We start from the raw sequence: 21518 nt of genomic DNA, 5'->3' as shown, positions 1-21518 counted from the left end.
GACCCTTAATAGCCCACTTCAAACCCCTTTTGCTTAACAATCTAACCCTTATTGCCTGCTCCATTTCAAGTGGCCTCCTACAACATGCATCATCCCTTATGTTTAACAGTTTGTCCCAACTTGTATTGAGCTCAGACACTCTGAGTTCCCTCCCCAGACTGAAGAAGAGCTCTGTGAGCTCAAAAGCTTGTACCTTCCACCAACAGAAGAATATCCAAAAAAGGATATTACCTCACCTGCCTTGTCTCCCCCAGCACATTGTATGGTCAGAGTCACTGAGATTGTCAAGACAAGTATGAAACAAAAATTAGAAAAGAGAGCTTATTATTATAAATTTATACTAGCAGGAAAGAAATATATATTACAGTTATTAAATATCACTAAGTCTCAAACATTTTTTCTTTGGCTCCAAGTGCAAGGAACATTGCCAGGCATCTCGCTATCTAATGCATGTCTTTAAAATGAAGAAGTAACTTTGACATCCACTGCACTTGGCTTTTCCCTGAGATAGGGAAAGACCTCAGGATTATGGCAGCCTGTGGAGGAAGAGGGGTTCTAATCAGTCATATAGTGACCTGAAACTAGTTGCAGGTGGAATGTAATAGGCTAGCGCAATCCAACATATAGCTGTTTTCCATATGCTTGCAAGAAGAAAGATTGCATATTAAATGCAGTGGGAAAAGAAAATGGGGGTAAGTACAGGAATTGTGGAATACTTCACACTGGTGGTGTTAGAGATCTTTATTATACACTTTTCCTCTTCAATGCTATCAGCCACCCACGGAAGGAGAGTAAGGATTCTGAGTTGTTTTCAAGGCAGAGGGAGGGAAAGGATGAGGAAGCTTTTAATGTTTTCAATCTCCTTTGAGAGATTTTTGAATATGTACTGGAGGGATTTTTTCCACACCGTGAAAAAGGATAGACCTTCATCTGCAACCTATTCACTGCCAGGATTAGAAACCGAAGATTGTGTGGTGTGCGGTGGTGGGGGTTGAGAAGTTAGAGTCCACAGGAAGTAGAAAGGCATTGGTGTAATGTGAAACATTCCTCTGGAAACAGGGCACTCGTATCTACACATTTGAAATACTTTACCTTGGACAAATGTTAGGTAGATACCCTATTTTAAAAAGATGCAGGGCCATAATACATGTATTTGTTAAAGTTAACTTGTCTTTAATGTGCTAATTAGGGGTTTCAGTACATACGGGCAGGGTGCTACTCAAACCAAAAACTGACATTTCTCCAAACTATCCAAGTTTTTCTGTTCGCCATAACAGAATGCAAAGTGCATACTGAAACTTCATTAAGCTAAATGTCTCTGAAAGATATGCCCTATGGTGCTGATATTAAAAAAAAAAATTGAAATGTCTGGCATTGCAACTTACATGTTAAGCTTTTATATAGTGTTACTGAAGTAAGTCCTAAAGTTTCTGTGATGTTTTGAAAACAAAGTGATATAGAGTTTCCAGATGCCCTCCAGTACAATTTTATTGTGATCTGATTAGCACCTGTTTGCCTGCACTAATCTAGCTTCAAACATACACATGTGCTTTCCCCACTATCATTAGAACACACATTATAGTCTATCTAATACAGAATCCTCGGGTTTAAGCCTGCATTTAAAATAATAAATGCCTTGTAAAAAAATCACCTCTGCAAATTAAGACACATCAGTGTGGAAGCAGAAGTTGTGCTGTGATATTGCTGAACCGCTCTACAACAAAGAAATGAAAGGATAAATGTTTAAAAATTAATACTTTGTAAAGCAGCATCTATCTAGCTTAGGTATTTCTAAGGTGACTATTACCATGGAATATGAGCATCACACTACTTATTCCTATTGGGCCAATCAAGATTTGGATACATATCATGAATAGTATCTACAAAAAAAGGTAGGCTTCTTGGATTTCTTTCATCCTAAAATATCAGTCTCTTTTGAATTAGCTCATTTTTTCTCTTCTAAGTTTCACTTTTTAAAAAGTGCTGCTTGTATTGCTGTCTTTGCCAAAGTATTACACAACTAAGGATCACAGAATTTGGTACTATATGCAGAAATTATTCCTAAATTTGTTTAACTTTTTGCTCCTTTAGGGCTTGTCTACACACAACATATATATCACTTTAGCTTGATATAGTTAAAGCTGTATAACCCCCCTAGTATGGATGAAGTTATATCAGTATTATTCCTGTATAGGAGGCACATTTATACCAGTATAAGCTTTTGTGTAGATGAAGCCCTAATCTTGTCTTTGGCACTATTTCAGAAGCTTTATGCCACTATTTATTCCCTTCAGAATTGAGTATACTTTGATGGGACTAAATTTGTTAGTCTCTAAGGTGCCACAAGTACTCCTGTTCTTTTTGATGGGACCGCCTCTTAATATCCTATTACCTAAAGAATACATACCTACTTTCTCTTACCCTTCTGAGTAACTAAGATCCTTGACTGCTGTACTGTAGGTTTTCATTTCTGCAACATGTTTTTTAAAACAAAACGATCAGATCAACACTCAGTATTTCACACGCAGCCAAGCCGTCAATTGCCAGAGCTAGAATAATTTTCAGTAACACACAAATGTTTCTCCTTCCTGGATCTTATTAGTACATGACTAGAGAGAAGGGATTGTGTATTCTCTTTGTATTTTTTTGTTTTTGCTTTTGTATTGATCTTATTATACAATATTCTCTACGTATTAGATATGTACAAACCATCTCTGACCATATGACTTATCTAGTCCAGTCATTCTGAATGTTGCCTCTTATTTTGTATCAGCAGCTAATTTAATCACTTAGGACTGAACTCCTTCTTGGTCACTGATCCATAAAAAGAATCCATCCTAATGTTTTCAATGTGGTACTCCAGTTGTCACTTCCCTTCACTTCAAACCATTTCCACTAATAAGCACACTATATCTTGGCCATGTAAGTGAATTCTTTATGCTTTCAACTAGCTCATCCCAGGGGGGGTTGGTGGCTTCTCGGCTCTCTATGAGCTGAGGGGTGAAAACATTATCTACTAAGCCAGAGCTTCAGCTACAGTGGCTTTGGTTCAAAACTGTCTCAGCTCCCACATTTAAATCAATCTGTAGATCTTTATCTAACCTAGTCTCTAGAGGATGTCTATCTTCAATCAGTCTTCAGAGATTGCCATATCTGTTTTTAAGAGACATAGTGGACTGGAATAGCAGAAGGATTGTAGGTCAAGATTAAGGTGGATTGGTAGAAATGTGTGGAAAAGCATGCTTTAAACCCCTTCACTTACAATACCTATATGTTCCTAGTTCTTAGTCTGTTGTGTTTATACGATCAAATCCTCAGACCCTTACTAGGTTGTTAATCATTCCTTGTACAGGCAAACTCCTATTGATTTCAGTGAGAGTTTACCGGAGTAAAAACTGAGAAAGGAGCTCAGCGTTCAGCCCATGAACAACACCACCACCGTCAACAAAACCAGACATTCACAGACATTCAATGAAAAAGTAGCTCACTTCTGTGCTACATATGCTTAGTGGCCTAACTAATTTGTCTTTTTGGCTGTACTGTGTTGAAAGCTTTTTTGGCATCAAGAGAAATTGCATCCACAGTTTCTCCCTGTTAATTGTTTCATTAGCTTCTACCAAATGTATAAATAAAAAGCTTATAAAATTGTATTAATACTTTTATAATCTGTCATTATTACTGTTTATTGAGCCCTGGCAAAGACATTAACCTTACCCCCTAGATCTTACAATTTGTGTCCCTTTGTGTCCCTCATACTCAGAGTGGGCAACAATGACGCATATTAAGATTTCTATTGACTTAAATGGGACTACTTGCATAAGTGCTGCCCGCCATTAGCAAGGGTTGCACAATCTGGCCCTGCATTAGACGGACAATAACTTTCAGATACATCAGGGAACCTTGTGAAGGTCTAGTCTCAAAGCAATACAGATTTAAAAGAAACAAAAAACAAAAACCAACAAACCAACCAAACCACTACCGCCACCAACAAAAGTACTTCTTGCTTTGGTGGAGCAACTTTGCAATTTTTGACAGGAAAATGGTGTTTTTATAAGGGAAGTAAATGAGCTTTGCACACAAACAGAGGGAGGGAGCCCCAACCATAAGTTTAGTATGGAAGAGTATGCAAATGTAACCCATCAAGAGGCACAAAAAACACTTAGAGAGCAATTAATGAGTCTGCTCTACAGTCTTAGCTAACAGCCAGTTGACTTTTAGCTCATGCTGTAGAGGTTCATGCACTAAGCTCCAGAGGTCCCCGGTTTGATTCTGCCCGACAACGACCAGGGTCGGGGAAAAAGAAATGAAAAAGACCCTTTAAAACAATGGTAAGAAGGAAACAAGGAATTGAGAAGTAGATAGGCGTATAGGTAGCACAGCTCTGAAAGGGAGGATGAAAAACTTGAAACTGAAATGGAAGGTAGGAAGCCAGTGGAGAGTTTCAGGGAAACTAATTACCACTCATGAAATAGATCATCGTAAAATAGTCATCGTGGATAGTTCTCTGAAAACATCTGCTCAATGTGCAGCGGCAATCAAGAAAGCTAACAGAATGTTAGGAACCATTAAGAAATGGATTGATAATAAGACAGAAAATATCATAACGCCATTGTATCAAACCCTGGTATGCCCACGCCTTGAATACTGCATGCAGTTCCGGTCACCACATCACTAAAAAGCTATATTAGAATTGGAAAAGTTACAGAGAAGGGCAACAAAAATGATTAGGGGTCTGGAACTTCTTCTATATGAGGAGAGATTTAAAAAAAAAAGACGGACTGTTCAGCTTAAAAGAGAGATGACTAGGGGGGGGGGGGGGATATGACAGAGGTCTATAAAATCATGAATAGTATGGAGAAAGTAAATCAGAAAGTGTTATTAACCCCGTCATATAAGCAGCGGTCACCCAGTGAAATTAATAGACAGTAGGTTTAAAACCAACATAAGGAAATATTGCTTCACACAACACACAATCAATCTGTGTAACTTGTTGCCAGGTGATGTTGCGAAGGCCAGAAGTATAACTGGGTTCAAAAAAGAATTAGACAAGTTCATGGAGGGTAGGTCCATCAATGGCTATTAGCCAAGATGGTCAGGGACACAACTCTGTGCCCTGGGTGTCCCTAAAGCCCTGACTGCCAGAAGCTGGGATTGGATGACAGGGGTTGGATCATTTGATAATTACCCTCAGGGACCCTGTGATCATCTAATCTTACCTCCTGCATAACACAGGCCATAAGACTTCCCTTCATTAATTCCTGTTTGATCTAAAGCACCTCTTTTAGAAAAGTATCCAGTCTTGATTTAAAAATTACCAGTGACAAAGAATCCAGCACAACCCCTGGTAATGCATTCCTCATGCTCCCTCTGAGCTTCCATCCAATCTCCGTTTTAAAGTGAAGGACTAAACTTGAGTCTGAAATTCAGGCTTTTCTTAGTCTTAATAGCAGTTCCCTTTTATCTTCTCTAGATTTCATGCTATTTGTTTTAATGTGCAATATTAGAAACCATAAAAAAATATTTTATTACTCAAAAAATACCAGAACATAGTTTCTCCAAAATACACCGTTTTAAACTAAGAGCAAACACAACACTGCTTCTTTTTCTCCAGTGATTTCCGAATATACCTGTGTGTTAACTATCCTGTCTACCCTCTCAGCCTACAGACTTCTACTAACAAATAGTATATTCTACTTGCACAGACTCCATGTATTCCAAAATGAGCTCCCAATGCACAAACCAAAAATCCTTCTCTGCATCCATCAAATTTGGCAATTTTGCACTTGAATTCCTAATTTGCCATTTACCTGCCCATAAGTATGTTGCCAAATAGCCAACATTTCATGTTACAATTATAGAATGTCACGAGATGCAAAAAACCCACTAGGTCATTGAGACCAAGCCCTTTCATAGCATGGCCAGGATGCAATCCCAATACAGAAGAAACCCCAGAAGCACAAAGGATATTATTCATATACTTTAAAACACAGGGCATTAATCATAAAAACAATTTCAGTGTGATATTTTGAGATGCTTTGAAGTAAAGTATGTGCCTACCTGCAATGCACCACCATAGGTCCAGCATCAGGAGGGTTACAAGTTTTGACTCGTCGTAGGAAAGCCAGAAATGGTGTAGGATGTTCTGGAACTCCATGGTCAGGCCAGGCAGTGAACTGGAATTGCCGCACTTCTCTTTTCTCACTTGAACCATTCTATCAAATCAAAAATTTTAACGAAACAACTGCTATCTAATGCTATGGCAGCACTATGGAATGAAGTAATGGCATAACTGCATATAATGATGAAAACCAGCTAAACCTCATGTGGGAACAGAGAGAAAGCGAACTCCTGCTATAGGAGAAAATATTACAACTATTCTAAATTGCTGGTTTTGTGGTTCAAGTGACATGAGGGTTTTAGTTATACTTTACAGCACACAGCAACAACTGCCTGTGCTTCAGCTAATTCTTCATTCAATTAAACCGTTGTTCACAGTCAGAGCTCCATATTTACCGATGAACTGCCAGCCTGGGAGAAAAATGCACTGTGATAACAGAAGAACTGTTTTATTCTTCAGTGTTGCCAACAGGATCAAGATTTAAGTAAATCCTTAAGAGATCTGATTTCTGCAAAGCAGCCTTCTTTAAATGGTGGGAGCAGGGAGGACACCACAGAAAACATACCTTGTAAAGTGCAAATGTTCGAACACAGTATGTTGCCAATTCAACAGTGTCTAGCAGGGTCACTTGGATCAGCCCATATGTCTCTGTCCCTCTGCTTGGCCAATACTGATCACACTTCACCTGTAATAAACATGTAACATATTCATTTTATATATTAATATATTTATTTACAATATTATGGGCCAGAGCCTCAGATAATGTAAATCAGCATAGCTCTATTGAAGTCCATGGAGCTATGCTGTTTAACAACAGGTGAGTACACCTCTACCCCGATATAACGCGAATTCGGATATAACGCGGTAAAGCAGCGCTCCAGGGGGGCGGGGCTGCGCGCTCCGGCGGATCAAAGCAAGTTCGATATAACGCGGTTTCACCTATAACGTGGTAAGATTTTTTGGCTCCCGGGGACAGCGTTATATCAGGGTAGAGGTGTATCTGGTGCAAAGCATGTACTTTAATGCGCACCTGGATAGTTTTTCTTGTTGTGGCTCTTAGTATTGCTTTTATTATGGTTATCTTGATTTAGTTTATAAATCAGTGTAACTCCATTAAAGTCAACAGTGTTATACCAATTTACACCAGCTTAGGATCTGGCCCCAGTCTTCAGATACCCCTTTTTTTTTTGGTAATACAATGTTGCTACAAACTCATGTTTTTAAATCTTTCCACCATACTGCATATATTCTGAATGGTTCACATTAATTCCACCATATATAACCTGATGTTCTGATGCTAATTTAAACCATATTTTAGTATGTACAGAAATATATCACAATGAAAGACTGGATTTCTTTGGCTTTTAGTTCTTTTAGTTAGTGAATAAAATAAATAGAATGGCACCAATAACTATGAAGTGAGTTATAGGAAAATATAATTTCCTTCTCAGTTCATTGTTATGAAACATATCAGGAAATTACATCAATAGACATTTAAAATACATGGTTTGATAAAAAGAATTCATCCATCAAATTTTAAGACACAAGCCGTTTCATCCAGAGAAATCTCCATTTCAAAACATTGCGTGTTTAGTTTAACAAGCTGAAATAATTCTGTATAAAACAGATGCATAATACAAGTGTGTATTTATTATCTTTTCTGAAACGGAATGATTTGTTTTGGTTAAAGATACCATCTATGATCTAAAAGGCTAGGGGGGAAAAAGAGTTGTTGATTATTTAAGACAATCACAGTCATAGTATAAAAATAATATAAGGTTTCAATATTTGAAAATTCTTTTATTTGAAATGAATGATACATGATGCTGAGGCATACACTTATGAAATAAATTCTTACAAATTAGCCTGGCTAATACGGTAAAGAAATATGCTATAGTTTGAACCCAGTTGGATACAAGTTGAATCCAAGTCAGATGCAATCCTAAAAGAACAATGAGAACAAATAATGCACTGTATTCCCAATAAGAACACAAATTGCTGTGTGTATTAATCCAAACTGTTTTTATTTACAGAGAGAAGAGAACACCCAAGAACACTGAGATGTTCTTCAGCTTTTTCACCCTGCATACAGATTCAGCACTCTTCCCAAGCACCACCATCCTACACAGTTTGAGATTTCAAAACATTTCATTCATTCTGAGGAACAACAGGAAGGGGTCTACAGATCGCTGCAGATCTACGTCCACACTGTGGTTGGGATTGTGCCTACCAGCCCCCCAGGTAGAGAGACTGACTCTAGCTTTGCTTGAGCTAGCATGCTCAAAATAGCAGCCTGGGCTTGCCACCCAAGTTACATGCCTGTTCACCCGACCTCCTGGTGGCTAGCCCAACGTGCTGCAACATTCACACTGCTATTTTTAGTGCACTAGCTCGTGCAGAGTTAGCATGTCTTTCTATCTAGTCTGTGAAGCATGCTCCCAGCTGCACCAGTTCACAAACCCTAATGGTTCACAAACCACTGTTTGTGAAGCTGTCATCTTGTTGAAGAACAGAAAAAAAAAAACCCTAACAATTGAACCTGCTGGAAAAAATTCATTAGGGGCTGGGGCGGAACGTTTGACAGTAAGTGATGTCCTAAATCATACTTGGAGTCTAAAACAAAAGGAACAAGTTATTAATGGGAATTTGATTTTTCTACACTCTTAAAATAGGGTGACCAGATAGCAAGTGTGAAAAATCGTGAGAGAGATTGGAGGGTAATAGGCACCTATATAAGAAAAAGGCCCAAATATCAGAACTGTCCCTATAAAATTGGGACATCTGGTCACCCTATCTTAAAATGAGCTTCATAGACTATATTATTATTTTATTAATAAGAATTAGGAAATTACCACCTTCTGCAGTTTTCTGAAACTTTGGGAGAATTAATATTGGTGGTTTCTCCTGAACATCTGCGATTTATTTGTAAGATGTCTACAGAAGGTGGAAGCCACACAGGTCTTATGTAGACTAGATAAAAGATACTTTTTTTCAGTTGTGTTAGTTCAATCCAGCTATCAACTCACTGAAAATCCCACTTATCATTAATGTAAACACAGATTAACACTTTTAGCTCAATTTTAGCAGGTCCAGTTATAGCTTAGGGATTTGCCTCATTCATGGAAGATGCCATATTATATGCTTTTACACATTCAAAAGACTTATTAGTTAAAGCTCTCGTTTGGGTCCTTAGCAACCAAAACACAGATGCATTACTATAATTATGTTTTGAGTTGGTAAGAAAAGAAACAAATTTTAAAAACTTCAATTTAAAACTATAAATAAACCTAATGCAACTTTTAGTATAATGCATATGAAAACTGAATGTGTGTGTGTGTGTGTGTGTGTGAGAGAGAGAGAGAGAGAACGTATGTGTCTGTCTATCCATCTATCCACCCGCTTAGCCCTACAAACATCTCCCACTTTCAAATTATATTTCAGTAGAAGAAGTACCAGCTTCCAGTAAGCAGGCCTAAGGAACAGCCAGCTTTCATGCTGAAAATACTTGATAATAACATCTCCCAAAAGGATCTAGAGAGAGAAAGAATGTATTATGTTCAATATAGTTAATGCAAAGAAGGGAGTTTTCTATAGCTTTTTGAAGTCTCAAAAAGCTTTTCTTACGTTGTCCCATCCTTCCAGGGATGTAGCATGCTATTTACCTTCCTGAAAGGAAAAGATGTTGTGGCCTAAACAAATTGAAAATGCTCCTTTAAGTCCTTTATTCTCCAAAACATACTTATTTCCTTAATATTCACTAATAATCTCCACGTCAGACATTAGGAGGGTCACTGGAAGTGCAGTGAGCTAATGGTAAGAATGCACTCAGATTTCAGAAGCCTGTAGAAAACCACTCTCTTCAAATTAACCCTGATGAAAATAAATTAGTTTTTTTTCTTTTGGGTGTGTGTGTTTTAACCCCTCTGCCCCTCCCCGCCCCCACCCTTTGGAGATGTCCTGAAATATTTCCTGTGAGAGCTGCTGTTCTTGGGTCATGCTGCTAGAAGCTGACGCTGCTTGTTCGGGAATATTTGCAACTTCCGGTTCAGTACATCATGTTATTTGAAAATGGGAGCCGCTGACTACAAATATTGCTGTTTAGAGGAAACAGAATGGATTTAAGTTTAGAATTTTGGACGATCATATGAACTGTAAGTTGATGGTACTAGCGAAAGTACTCAGACTTGTATTCCTTTTCCTTCTCCACTTGCCCCAGTATAAGACGTTTTCTCTTTCAAAGATGTGCCGTCCCCTGCCCGCCAGCCTCTCATGCTCTGTGATCATAGATATTAAATTCCCAGGACTCCTAGCAATTTTCAGTCCGATTTATCTTTGTGAGAGGTTAAAACAAGATTTTTTGTTTGGATTTCAATGGCAAAAGGATATTAAATAGTATATCTTAACTGTCAAGTGACTATTGTGCTGGTAGAGTCACTATATTTAAATGTTTAAGCCAAGATTTTCTGAAATGAATAGTGCTTTTAGGGCCCAACTCAAGACATTTAAAAGGAGCCTGATTTTCAGAGGGTAGGTGCCCATCACTTTCTGAAAATCAGGCCCCTTTAAGCTGACTCAAGTTGGACACCAAAAATCGACAATCACTTTTGAAAACTGTGGCCATTATCTATTTCTTAATGCTTCTGTTTGAGCCTAATTTGACTGCAGGTCCCTAAAGGGACTGTGTACAGTGCCAAGCAAACTGACAGCCATTAATACATGAAATAAATAATGATGATGATGATGAAGTGGGCACCTTGCACTTCCTCTCCAGATGCACACATAGCAACAATTTATTTACAAGGTCAGTCCATCGAAAACATAACACCCTCCAACAGATTCAACAATACTCCGCACCCACATCCCCTTATTTTATTCACCCCTCCCAGGGCCGGCTCCAGTGTTTTTGCCTCCCAAAGCGGTGGAAAAAAAAAAAAAAAGCCGCGATCGGCGGCACTTCAGCTCTACTTCCACTGCTTCATTCTTCGGCGGCAATTCGGCAGCAGGTCTTTCCCTCCGAGAGGGACTGAGGGACCCACCGCCAAATTGCTGCCGAAGACCCGGATGTACCGCCCCTTTTCATTGGCCACCCCAAGCACCTGCTTGCTGCGCTGGTGCCTGGAGCCAGCCCTGACCCCTCTCAACCTGGTGACACGTTATCATGCTAACAAACCAACTGCCACTAAGTTCAGGGATGACATTAGCTGACATTGGTTCAAAAGATGAATGCATTTATCATGTAGTCTTAGTGCTATTTTTACACGAGGCACATAAAGATCATGATAGGCACATTCTTATAACTTCAATACTCTCTCTCTCTTTCTCTCAGGCTCTTTCATACAAAGCAGCCAAATCCTCGTTCTTCATGGTATTATGAGCACTCACTGAAAAGAAAGCTGTAGGAAAATTGAATGTAGAATTTTTTTTCCAATCGGAATGAAAAGCCTGAGCCTGCTTCAGACCTGAGGAGTTTAAATATCACCAAAGAATATTCATAGATATTCACACTTCAACAAGCCACAGACACCAGGGAGGATACTGGCTTGCATCAACAGAGCTGAAGGAGGCAAGTTTCCATATGAGCATGCACACACAAAAATTCCTGACATTCAGGGGTAGAGAAACAATTTTCCAGTACAAAGTTCTACCACTCAGCCTGAAAAACTCCTTGAGGGTATTCCTAACATGTAAGTCAGTTGTTGCAGGCCACCCGAGACGATAGGGACAAAATGAAGTTCAGGAATGAGACAACAAGTTAACATAGGCAAATCCAGGCAGACTACATTCCTTGATGCAAGAACAGCATATACATTTTGAATCTGGAAGAATAACAGTTTATACAAAAATGGCTTTGTTTCAGTTTTCCTACGTACATATAAAGGTGCTCACTTCTACACAGAGTTTGGGATAGTTCTTCTTTAAAAAAGGAGACTTTTCTATAATGATGCTGAATAATAATAATAATAATTTGTCTTGAGCTTTTAATTTCTTTATTCAGAATAGAAAAACAAATTATGGTGAGATGATATCTGAACAGTATCAGGTCAGACTTTACCATTGATTCCCCTTGTCAAAACTGTAAGATGACAGATTCAACCACATACATTTCCATTAAAAATAAAGGTCAAGATGTTATAAAATTACTTGTGGTTTTAGGTTCTTCATTTTTTGGAGCACCTAGTTTGAGACAATTTAAAAAGGCCCAACATGCAAAAAAGATCAGGGGTGTAAAAGAGGTAGTGAAGGGGTGTAAAACTAAAAATGCTAAATTCAGGTAAGTACCCAGAAGTTTATAAGCTTGCTTGCAGCTTATCCAAATTGCTTAAATCTTTTGGGTTTGCAAAATCAGGCTGAAAATATGGAAGCAGTAGACTCTCCTGCAACATAGTTCAATTTCGTTTAAGGTCCTCTCTATACTAGCTGTTCAATGCTCTCTTCTTAAACACAATTCAAATAAACGTGCAGCAAAAACAGCTTGTAACACACCAGTTAGTTAGCAGGTTAACTCCCTATTTTTTAAAAAAGTATCTAAGATAAGATCAGTGATTCTAATTGTCACGGGGTGCAGCCCTCATCGCCTGACTGGAGCCTCCTCCTAGTCACGCTGGGGATTAGCTTGAGGCCGACGCCCACATTCACAGTCTGCACACTGGCTCTCTGGCTCTGCTTACGGCTCCCCTCTCAACTCCCAGAACTGCAGCATCCTCAGCTCTATGGCTGGGTTATCATCTGTTTCCCCCTTCAGGGGGGCGGGGGGGAGGTGCATATCTGTCCAACAGTCCAGCCATTTCCCCAATGGTGAGTGTGGGGGACCTGGGCCTGAGCACTACTCTAGGCCCAAACCCAGGGACCCTGTCAATAGCAGCCTCCTGTTGCGCCTCTGTAACCTCCATCAATGCTGCTCTATTTCCCTTCCCCGTGGCCCCAGCACCTTCTTCGTCCTTACCTCAGGGCACTCAGCTCTTCAGTCCCAGCAGCCAGCAAGGAGCTCCCTCTTGCTTCCCTGGTCCCTGCCAGCAGCTGCTTTGTCCAAGGTCCTTAGTTCTCTCAGCCCTTCAGGTATGCAGTCCTTCCTCCCTTGGCTCCCAGCAGCAACTGACTCTACCCTGCCCTGGCCCCTGGCCTGCCTGGACCCGGATTGGCTGCTCCACCCAGCCTCTCTCCTATTGGCTGCTTCCCCATGCAGCCTCCCTCGGCCTCTATTAAAGCTTTACATGACAGTGTGGGGAAGATGCCACGTGATACAAATTCTTAATACGGGAACATAGTTAATAGATAATTCAAACCAAAATCTGTAAATTACTTCTAATTTGATCCTTAAAACTAAATGCATCACAGATTGGTATACATGAGAGCAAACTAAGGTTGGACCCCCATCATACTTTTAACACAATTCTCCCTTCCACCTGCCTCAACCATCTACCCAGGCATTTACAATGTTAAATTTAAAACACTCTTTAAACCTCTTTTGAACACTTCATGTGGTCAATGAAGACAGGGTCTTAGGGATTCAATGTGAAAAAAGGATAAAAAATTATTTTCCCAATGGTCTTACTTACAATGATCGTTTTAAAGGCTGAGATTGACAGTCATTTTGTTTGATGCTTTGTAAGGGCCAGATCGTGATGCACTTACACACAGTGAGGACTACCTTATTCCATAAATACTACCATTGACTTCAGCAGGACTATTCTGGGTGAGTAAGGGTAGCACAATGCCACTTGGCTATAGGCATAGAAGATTACAGGTCATGGGAGTACCGTTATAACCTGATCAGCTTGCCTTGTCATTAGAATACCTCATAAAACTCACTCTGCTCCTATATGATAGAAATTCGCTCAACACATAGGTCTGATTTGGGAAGCTTGTTATTTACAGCCCAGAATGTAGAGTATTGATCAGTCCAATAAGGTAATAAAAGTGAGTTTGCTATATTCTACCCTTAGAACATATCCCATTTTGTTTCACCATTTCTTGGTTCCAGCCAAAGCCAGAAGTGACAGGCCAGAATGGTACAAAAATGAAAAACAGCATAAGGAAAAATGTTATATATTTTTGAATCTCAAAACTGCAAAGAATAGTCACTAATGGATATAACCAGTAAGCAAAGATCTTATAACCACACAGATATTTGTCCTATAGCTCAGATTGTTCCAGTGACTGCTTAGGAAATCCATATAAGAAAATATTCTATTGCCATTGCATGGGTATTCAACATCCAGATTTACAGAAAACCCATTACAAAAACAAGACAGACAACACAACGTAATCATCATGTATTACATAAACAGGTAAGATGGGACCAAATGAAGGATGATAATGCTCAGAAAGTATGGAACTTGTACATTCAGGAGAATCTCTGTCCTACAGCAGCGTATTTCCCAGAAACACGAAGCAAAAATAGAAGACACTAAATTATCTACATATTTCTTTTCATGAATAGCACAGCTTTCTGCCAACAGAATGTGCTAGATGAGCAAAAATTCAAATAACTAACCAGTTAAACCTTGATATTCCTATCAAGAACTTGCTACTCAGTAGTAACAAGGAACAGTGTTGTCATAGAACAGGAACTAATTGTACTATGTGCATTAAAAACAAATAGAAAGTCTCTAATCCTGCAGTGTGAAATGCTCAAAGTGAAAATGGTTCATTTTACATGTAGGTCATCTCTTTCCAGGACAATGGGAGAATTATGTGAGGACAGCTCTGATGTGACACATCCTTTGGGTCCGGGTTACATGATGGAGGAGACCACTTGCCAGACACATACTGGAAAGGGAAAATCTACTAGTTCATCAGAGAATCAGGTCTACCCAAAACAACTAAGAAAAGCCACCTTAGAATAACTTCATCCAACTACATACTCTATTTGTATGTTCATCAATCCCAAATGTATAAGACATAGAAGAACTGGGATTTGCATAGCCTTCTTGTGGGTGAGAGAACAATTGTGCAACATGGATTTCAGGCGAGTTCCCTTGTTTACATTTTCACTGTGCCTCTATCCATAACAGAGCATGAAAAAGGGAATTAATGTTTAAATATTTGATTTGGTGAATGCAGTTTGAGTCAGTGCCATTTTAGGATGAGATTGTGAAAGAATCCTAAAGGAGTCAGGCACCCAAATTACACTTACTTTCAGTCGGAGATGAGCAGCAAACTGCCCATTGTGCCTTTGAAAATCTCCCCCTTACTGGATTGTCGTATGGTTGAGTTTTACAAATGTGACAGGATGAACTGATCCCACAACAGAATATAACACTTCCAGTGTTATAAGAATAACCAGATGCATTTTGTCATAGTGAACAAAAAGCAGTACAAAACCTATACATTTTGAATTTACTTTTTGTGAATCTGCTGTATGCATGGTCTAGCAACAGTTTTGCCAGTAATGCAATTTTTTTTTTTTGGCTAGATTTAACTCCCATCAATTCTTATCCTTTTTACACTTAACATTCTAAGAGAGTTAAAAACAAAGTAATACTGATAGTTCCTTATTGATCCAGAAGTTATTGGTTTGCCATCCTAAATCAAAAAGGAATAGCAAATCAAGTGCTTATCTCTTCCCATGTAAGAAGATAGTATTATTCAGCAAGAAAGAAGTGCCACTTGCAACATCCTTCCTTTCCTGACAGCATGGCTGTGGAGAGCAGAAAGCTGAGAATTTATAGCTAGTTTACCAGATAAAGACATGCATATTCTTCTAGTTTCCACAGTAAGTAACCATTATTTTTGTGGCTGGTCGTCTGTTTACATTAAGTATTCATCACTTTTCAAAAATGAATACACCCAGCCTATACTGCATAGTGCAAAAGCAATGTTTGTATGCTAACCATTGACACTTTGTTTGGATTAAGTAAAAGATAGAGTGTTCAGGTTATACATGTTATTTGCAAAAAAAAAAAAAACAAAACAGTTAAATGAAAGTATTGATGACTCTTCTACTTTCATAGCCATATTAGTGAAGATGTGGATCACTGTCACTTAGGCTGCATATGCCTTCAGTACAACCTATCAAATCCTACCTAAGCTGAAAGATAATGAATCTATTTCTCTCCCGCAAAGGGCCAGTATTACAAATTAAAAACTATCTTTATCACAATCCTATCAAAATGTATCCTAAGTATGTATCTGTTTGAAAGTCCTTCGTGTCTTCCAGGCAGCCAAGAAAACAAAACTACGCCTCAGCTGTGAACTGACTAGTGTATATGTGCCACTGCTTTCCATTGGATGCAATCAGAGCTGCTCAGCGTATCGCAGGCCCATTTCTGCCATCAGCAAATGGAAATTCACCTCATGTGGTAGAGACCTGTGCTTCTGGAGCAGAAGAATCTGGGGATTATACCCAGAGCTGACTTGAAATTCTGAATGTCCATGGTGTGTAACGAGGCACACCATGCATTTGCATCAATGATATTCATACTAAACAGACTTTAGGAGCAACCATGTTGCATATTGGATTTGTTGCACAGCCAAACATTTTTCAGCATTGCTTTCTGTACTTCTAGAACCGCTATAAAACTTGCCTGATGCCATTCAATACTCTCCTCTCCCTATCAAAAAATAAAATCAAAATTATAATTCCAAACCTCAAGTAAATGGATGTCCTGGTCCCTTTTACTTTTCTAGTGTGTGGGCATATGCTGTGTATACATTGCAGTACCTCCATTTTTTTTACATGTGTGATGGATTATAAACCTCTCAAAACATTGGGACTTCAAACTCAGTGTTCTGACTGGGTGACATATAGTCCTGAACTCTCAAAAAACACACACAACACTCACCAAACAAAAACAGCCTAGCTGTTACAGTGAACATATATTATCAAGCTTCTCCAAGTAGAGCGGAACCCCTCTTGGCTTCTCCACAAGTGGCTATGGAGGAGCAGGTTGGTAATGGTTGGACTCAGAACACAATGAAGAGGATGGCACATACCAAGGTGGAGTAGCATAACACCAAGTGCCAAGGGGGATTCTGGGCTGCATGAACCCAGTGTGTAGCTATTGCACTGCTGAAACTATATGTATTTATCCTCTAAAGATGGCAAACACACACAAAAAGGCACTTAATTCTCTTTAACCATGATAAATACTCCAAATAGAAGCAAAGCCTATGGCCCTTAATTATTCCCAGTTGTTCTTATTGCACTAATATAGGACTGGTACAGAGGGTCTCATTGTTTCATTATTAAATTAATGGAAAGATGATCCTGCTTTCCTACTGGTCTTTGACACGTAGGAAAAGACTATTTCTGCATACAGCTCACTGTGTCTATGGCAACATGTAGTTCAACTGCCACATAGCCAATTAATTATTTTTTGTTCGCATTTGTATATATTCATAGCTTGCAACGGTCTCCATTTCCTGGTAGTTAATGACTGGCAAGTTCAACTTAAGGGCCTGCAGCAAAGTGACGGGCACTTGACTCTTCCAGCTGGTCATTAGCTGTGAGGAAATGTATGAAGCATCGGTGTAAGTAATAAGTAGTTCCTCATCAATCCAGAAGTTTAAATTCAGGTTCATATTGCTGAAGCAGTTGCTGCAAGCCTTATATTGTATTTGGTTCTAATTTGGCGGGGGGGAAGGGGGGTTGTGATAGAAGATTCTGGCTATGAACATCATGTTAGTGATGCCCCAGCGAGGAAAATATTGTCAGTGATAGCAATGAGGAGGAAGTAAAAATGAACACTGTGTCTATCCCAGAACATTCTGGAGAGAGTCTATGCCAAGGAATTAGAATAAGGAATGGGAGGTTTAAGATCTCTTGCAATGGAGTTACCTGCTACAATGTCCTACCCCAAATAATATCTTTGAGGGGAATATATGGTGACCTAGTGGATAATACAAACGTTGCCTCGATGTAACAACATTTCCGTTTGTTCCACGCTGAGGTTCCCTGTCCCCACCTGGCTCCTCAGATAAATGCATATGTTGATTGTAGCATGGAAACAATTTGGGACCACTTGCTACGGCATGGAGGTCCTCTGAGAATGCAACAAACCAAAAGGATCTGGCACTAAAAATGTAAATTTTGGAGGGGACGGGAATCAATCCAGAAACTCTCACACCATAATATTAATGCTTTAAATTGTCTTATGTGTTCCTGTACTGTAACAGTTAACTGCTTTTCCTAATCTCTAGTTTTCACCCCTTAATGGTTTCCTTTTATTTCATTCAGATTAAACTCATGCATGTAATAAATATGTTATCAACATTTTTCCATGCATTGCAGTGTGTATAATCCTTTTTCATATAAATTACGTATGTGATAGCAGAGTAATGGGACTGATTTCCTCTCTGAGGTCTGGATTAGGTCAGGTGAGATTGCAGAGATGACATTTAAAACAAAAACAATGTGTGAAGGGTTATATATGAAAGAGCTTTCTTTATTCTGCAGCTTCCCAATAGCCAAACAAATGAATAACTAATTCACTGTAACATCTTCATTTGACATTCTCAGCTGTTAAATATGTAAGTTCTCAAAGCTGAGGTTAGTCAGACATCTAACACATGTTAATGAACCAACTTAGTTTGCTTTTGCAGATGCCATTTTAAAAAAACCCTTTATCCATGCAGCACAGGTTAAAAAGCCTGATGCCAAGCTCCAGCACTGAACAATGAAAAAAGCAAGGTAAACAAAACGAAGACATGAAGATAGAAAAGGAGATGAAGTCCCAGAGAGGAACGATCTTCCTTTGCAGAAGAGATAATGATCAGGGATGTCAAGACACGAAAGCGGACAGAACAAAGAACAAGAAAAACAAAACTAAAGGATGTCCTAATCTTCATTAGCGTTTAATAGTGTTTATATCTCATTTTTGAAATTTCATTTGGTCTTGTGCTGTATAAAGAAATGATGGTGTAGAAAAAAACATGTAATCTTCTAATCATATTCTTTCCTAGACTAGGGATTCACACTTCTACCCCACTAGTAATACCATTAATGACATTATCTGAAGATGCTATCTTAGGAGGGGAAGAGGTAACCTAAGTGTCATATTTTCACATTTGCAAGCTCCACCTTAAATGAAATTGCCCATTCTGCTAAATTATGTATTGAGATTACATGTTACATGGACTATTATTGACCGGGCTGACTGCATGAAACTCATTTCACTTATGAACTAAGAATGAGCTAAATCATAAATGAAAGAAACACACAGACAGTCAACTGACTAGGACTGTCTGGACTGTCATTACACTCAAGGAATGTGTTGCCACTGAATGCAAATCATATGTAAAGGTGATTATTATTCTGATCAGCTCTTTTCAGGGTACAGTCAGCAGAGAGCAGAGTTAGCTTGAAACTGCAATAAGCAATTAGTAAAGAGAATGAGCAGAATTTTATTTGGTTATTTCAAAACAAGTTTCTGTACATAGAGCAATGACCTGTAGTGTTAAGATACATGGGAAGTATTTAAGTAAAAAGACCTTCTGCAAAGGACTGTTCATTATCATCAGACTTTAGAGTAGCACTGATGCCATTTAGAAGTAACTTTATTATTAGAAGCAACTAGTGAGGAAATGGGCAGAATTTCATTTGCCTAAGTCAAAATAACTTTCGGTTCCTGGGCTAAGTAAGGCCTGGGGCATCAAGATAAAATAAAGCATTCTGAGAAAAATATTTTCGGCAATGGACTCATTATCAACAGGTATGTGTGGGCAGTGATGTTAATGGAAGTTGAATTTACATGCAGGCACTGAGTCTATAATTTAACTGCTATATCTTGCCTGAACTGGACACTATTCCTTTATTTCTAATAGGTTCTGAAATGGGAAGAGGCCAAATCTGTACACCAATAAGTCTCCAAACCAAAAGTAGTGCAGTCACGAAGTTCAAGTTACATCAGCAGCACAGCCCTGTATACATCCAACATGGGAAGAGAAGTTAATGTCTTTACAGAAAGGAATGAAGTAATACAGTGGATTTTGTTTTGCTACCATCTCAATAAACTAAAAATGTTCCAATTTAAAAAATGGAGCTTACACATAAACTGCTTATATATAAACTATGATCTGGTCAGATGCACAGTCTACTTTTTACTGATTTAAAGACTTTTGTATGACAGCATATTTCCCCCCTCTCCCTTTTTTGCCCCAGTTGGAACTTTTCTTGACTCTAGATACTTTTCGACCCCAGTGGCTTATTTCGACCTTGGTGGACCACCTCCATTCTTTTCACAATGATTAAAAAATCCTTATTTTTAATTTAACATTACAGTCATGCTATTTTTTTCTGATACCCACCCACTCCATTATTTCCTTTCTGATCACATACATACCCTGCATTCCATCTCCAGCTTCCCTAATTTTACTTTGACCTTTACAGATTATTCCTGGTGAAGGCCTCATAGTTGAAACACCATAGATAATTTTGTCTTCTGTTTTTGGCATGTATTAGTAAGAAACATTTTTTCTTTTAGCAGCCCTATGTGCAAATATAACACCCTTCTTATATTTTTATCCACAGCTGAGTACTCATTGATTTGAACTAAAATGAAGTCAACAGAATATGTCCAAAAGTTGAGTGATGGTGAAATATCTTAACTTCCTTATGAAAAGATGATTCAGCCATATTTTTGTTCTAGTGCAGGAAGTGACACTTCCAATCCCCTATTCTTGTTTCTAATGATGGATAAGTCTCATGAAGTTGAGATGTTTTGTTCAGATAAGCAGCCAAAGTTTGGATTCTTATCTGAATCTTATCCAAACCTGCACAAACTGGGCTAGAAGTCAGGTACAAATATGCTGTTTCACAATGTTAAAAAACAAACAAGAAAATACGGAAGTGCAAAGATGTATACTATTTTAACAAATAATTCGAAGTTCAAGAAATGGTTCATTTCTCATTAAGTTAGGGCCAACTTTCTGACAGGGCAAAAGTTTGAATTCATTTTTATTTTTATCAATTCAGGCACTGATCCCTATTTGGTTCTTGGTAGAAAAGTAGACTTCTAGTTATCACATGCCAAATTGACATTGTTCTATCTGGGAATCGTTAATACAGCTTGCAGGTTGTTTTAATCAGAATAAAAATTTGCCAAATAACATGTTAGCTGATATTTGCTCATTTTGTGTGGGAACACAAAATATTCAGCAGCTCAATATTACAAAAAGATGATGTCTTCCTATGTGTTTGAACAAAGCCTAACATATTTTGGCCCCATTACTAACAGTAATAACAAAATTCAATTATAATTTTAAGTGAAAATGGTTCTATTAGAAAATAGTAAGTTGCATCAAAACATCATTGCAGTTTAGTTCAGACTTAGTTGAAATGGCTGGAGAAACCATTAAAGATGATGGGATGTCAAGTTTCCTAGTCACTAGAAAATAGACTAAGAAAAAAAGTGGCATGGCTGTGTAGCTCCACATTTAATAATAAAGACACTATTATTAG

At 38.5% G+C, this 21518-nt stretch overlaps 1 protein-coding gene across 7 annotated transcripts in view; it reads right to left on the bottom strand.

Moving 5' to 3' along the window:
- PTPRD (protein tyrosine phosphatase receptor type D) overlaps positions 1–21518 on the bottom strand; it is a 184095-nt gene that overhangs the window by 32831 nt on the left and 129746 nt on the right. For all 7 annotated transcript variants that reach the window (XM_024213897.3, XM_024213898.3, XM_024213900.3 and 4 more), the window contains 2 exons: positions 6684–6803; positions 6058–6212 (listed from right to left, as the gene is read on the bottom strand). In XM_024213897.3, coding sequence (XP_024069665.2) covers positions 6058–6212; positions 6684–6803 — 275 coding nt within the window. The remainder of the gene's footprint in view (positions 1–6057; positions 6213–6683; positions 6804–21518) is intronic.

Source organism: Terrapene carolina, unplaced genomic scaffold (genome assembly GCF_002925995.2).
Source record: "Terrapene carolina triunguis isolate 2854851 unplaced genomic scaffold, T_m_triunguis-2.0 Scaffold35098, whole genome shotgun sequence".
Classification (NCBI taxonomy): Eukaryota; Metazoa; Chordata; order Testudines; family Emydidae; genus Terrapene; species Terrapene triunguis.
This window is presented reverse-complemented; position numbering and strand designations above follow the sequence as displayed.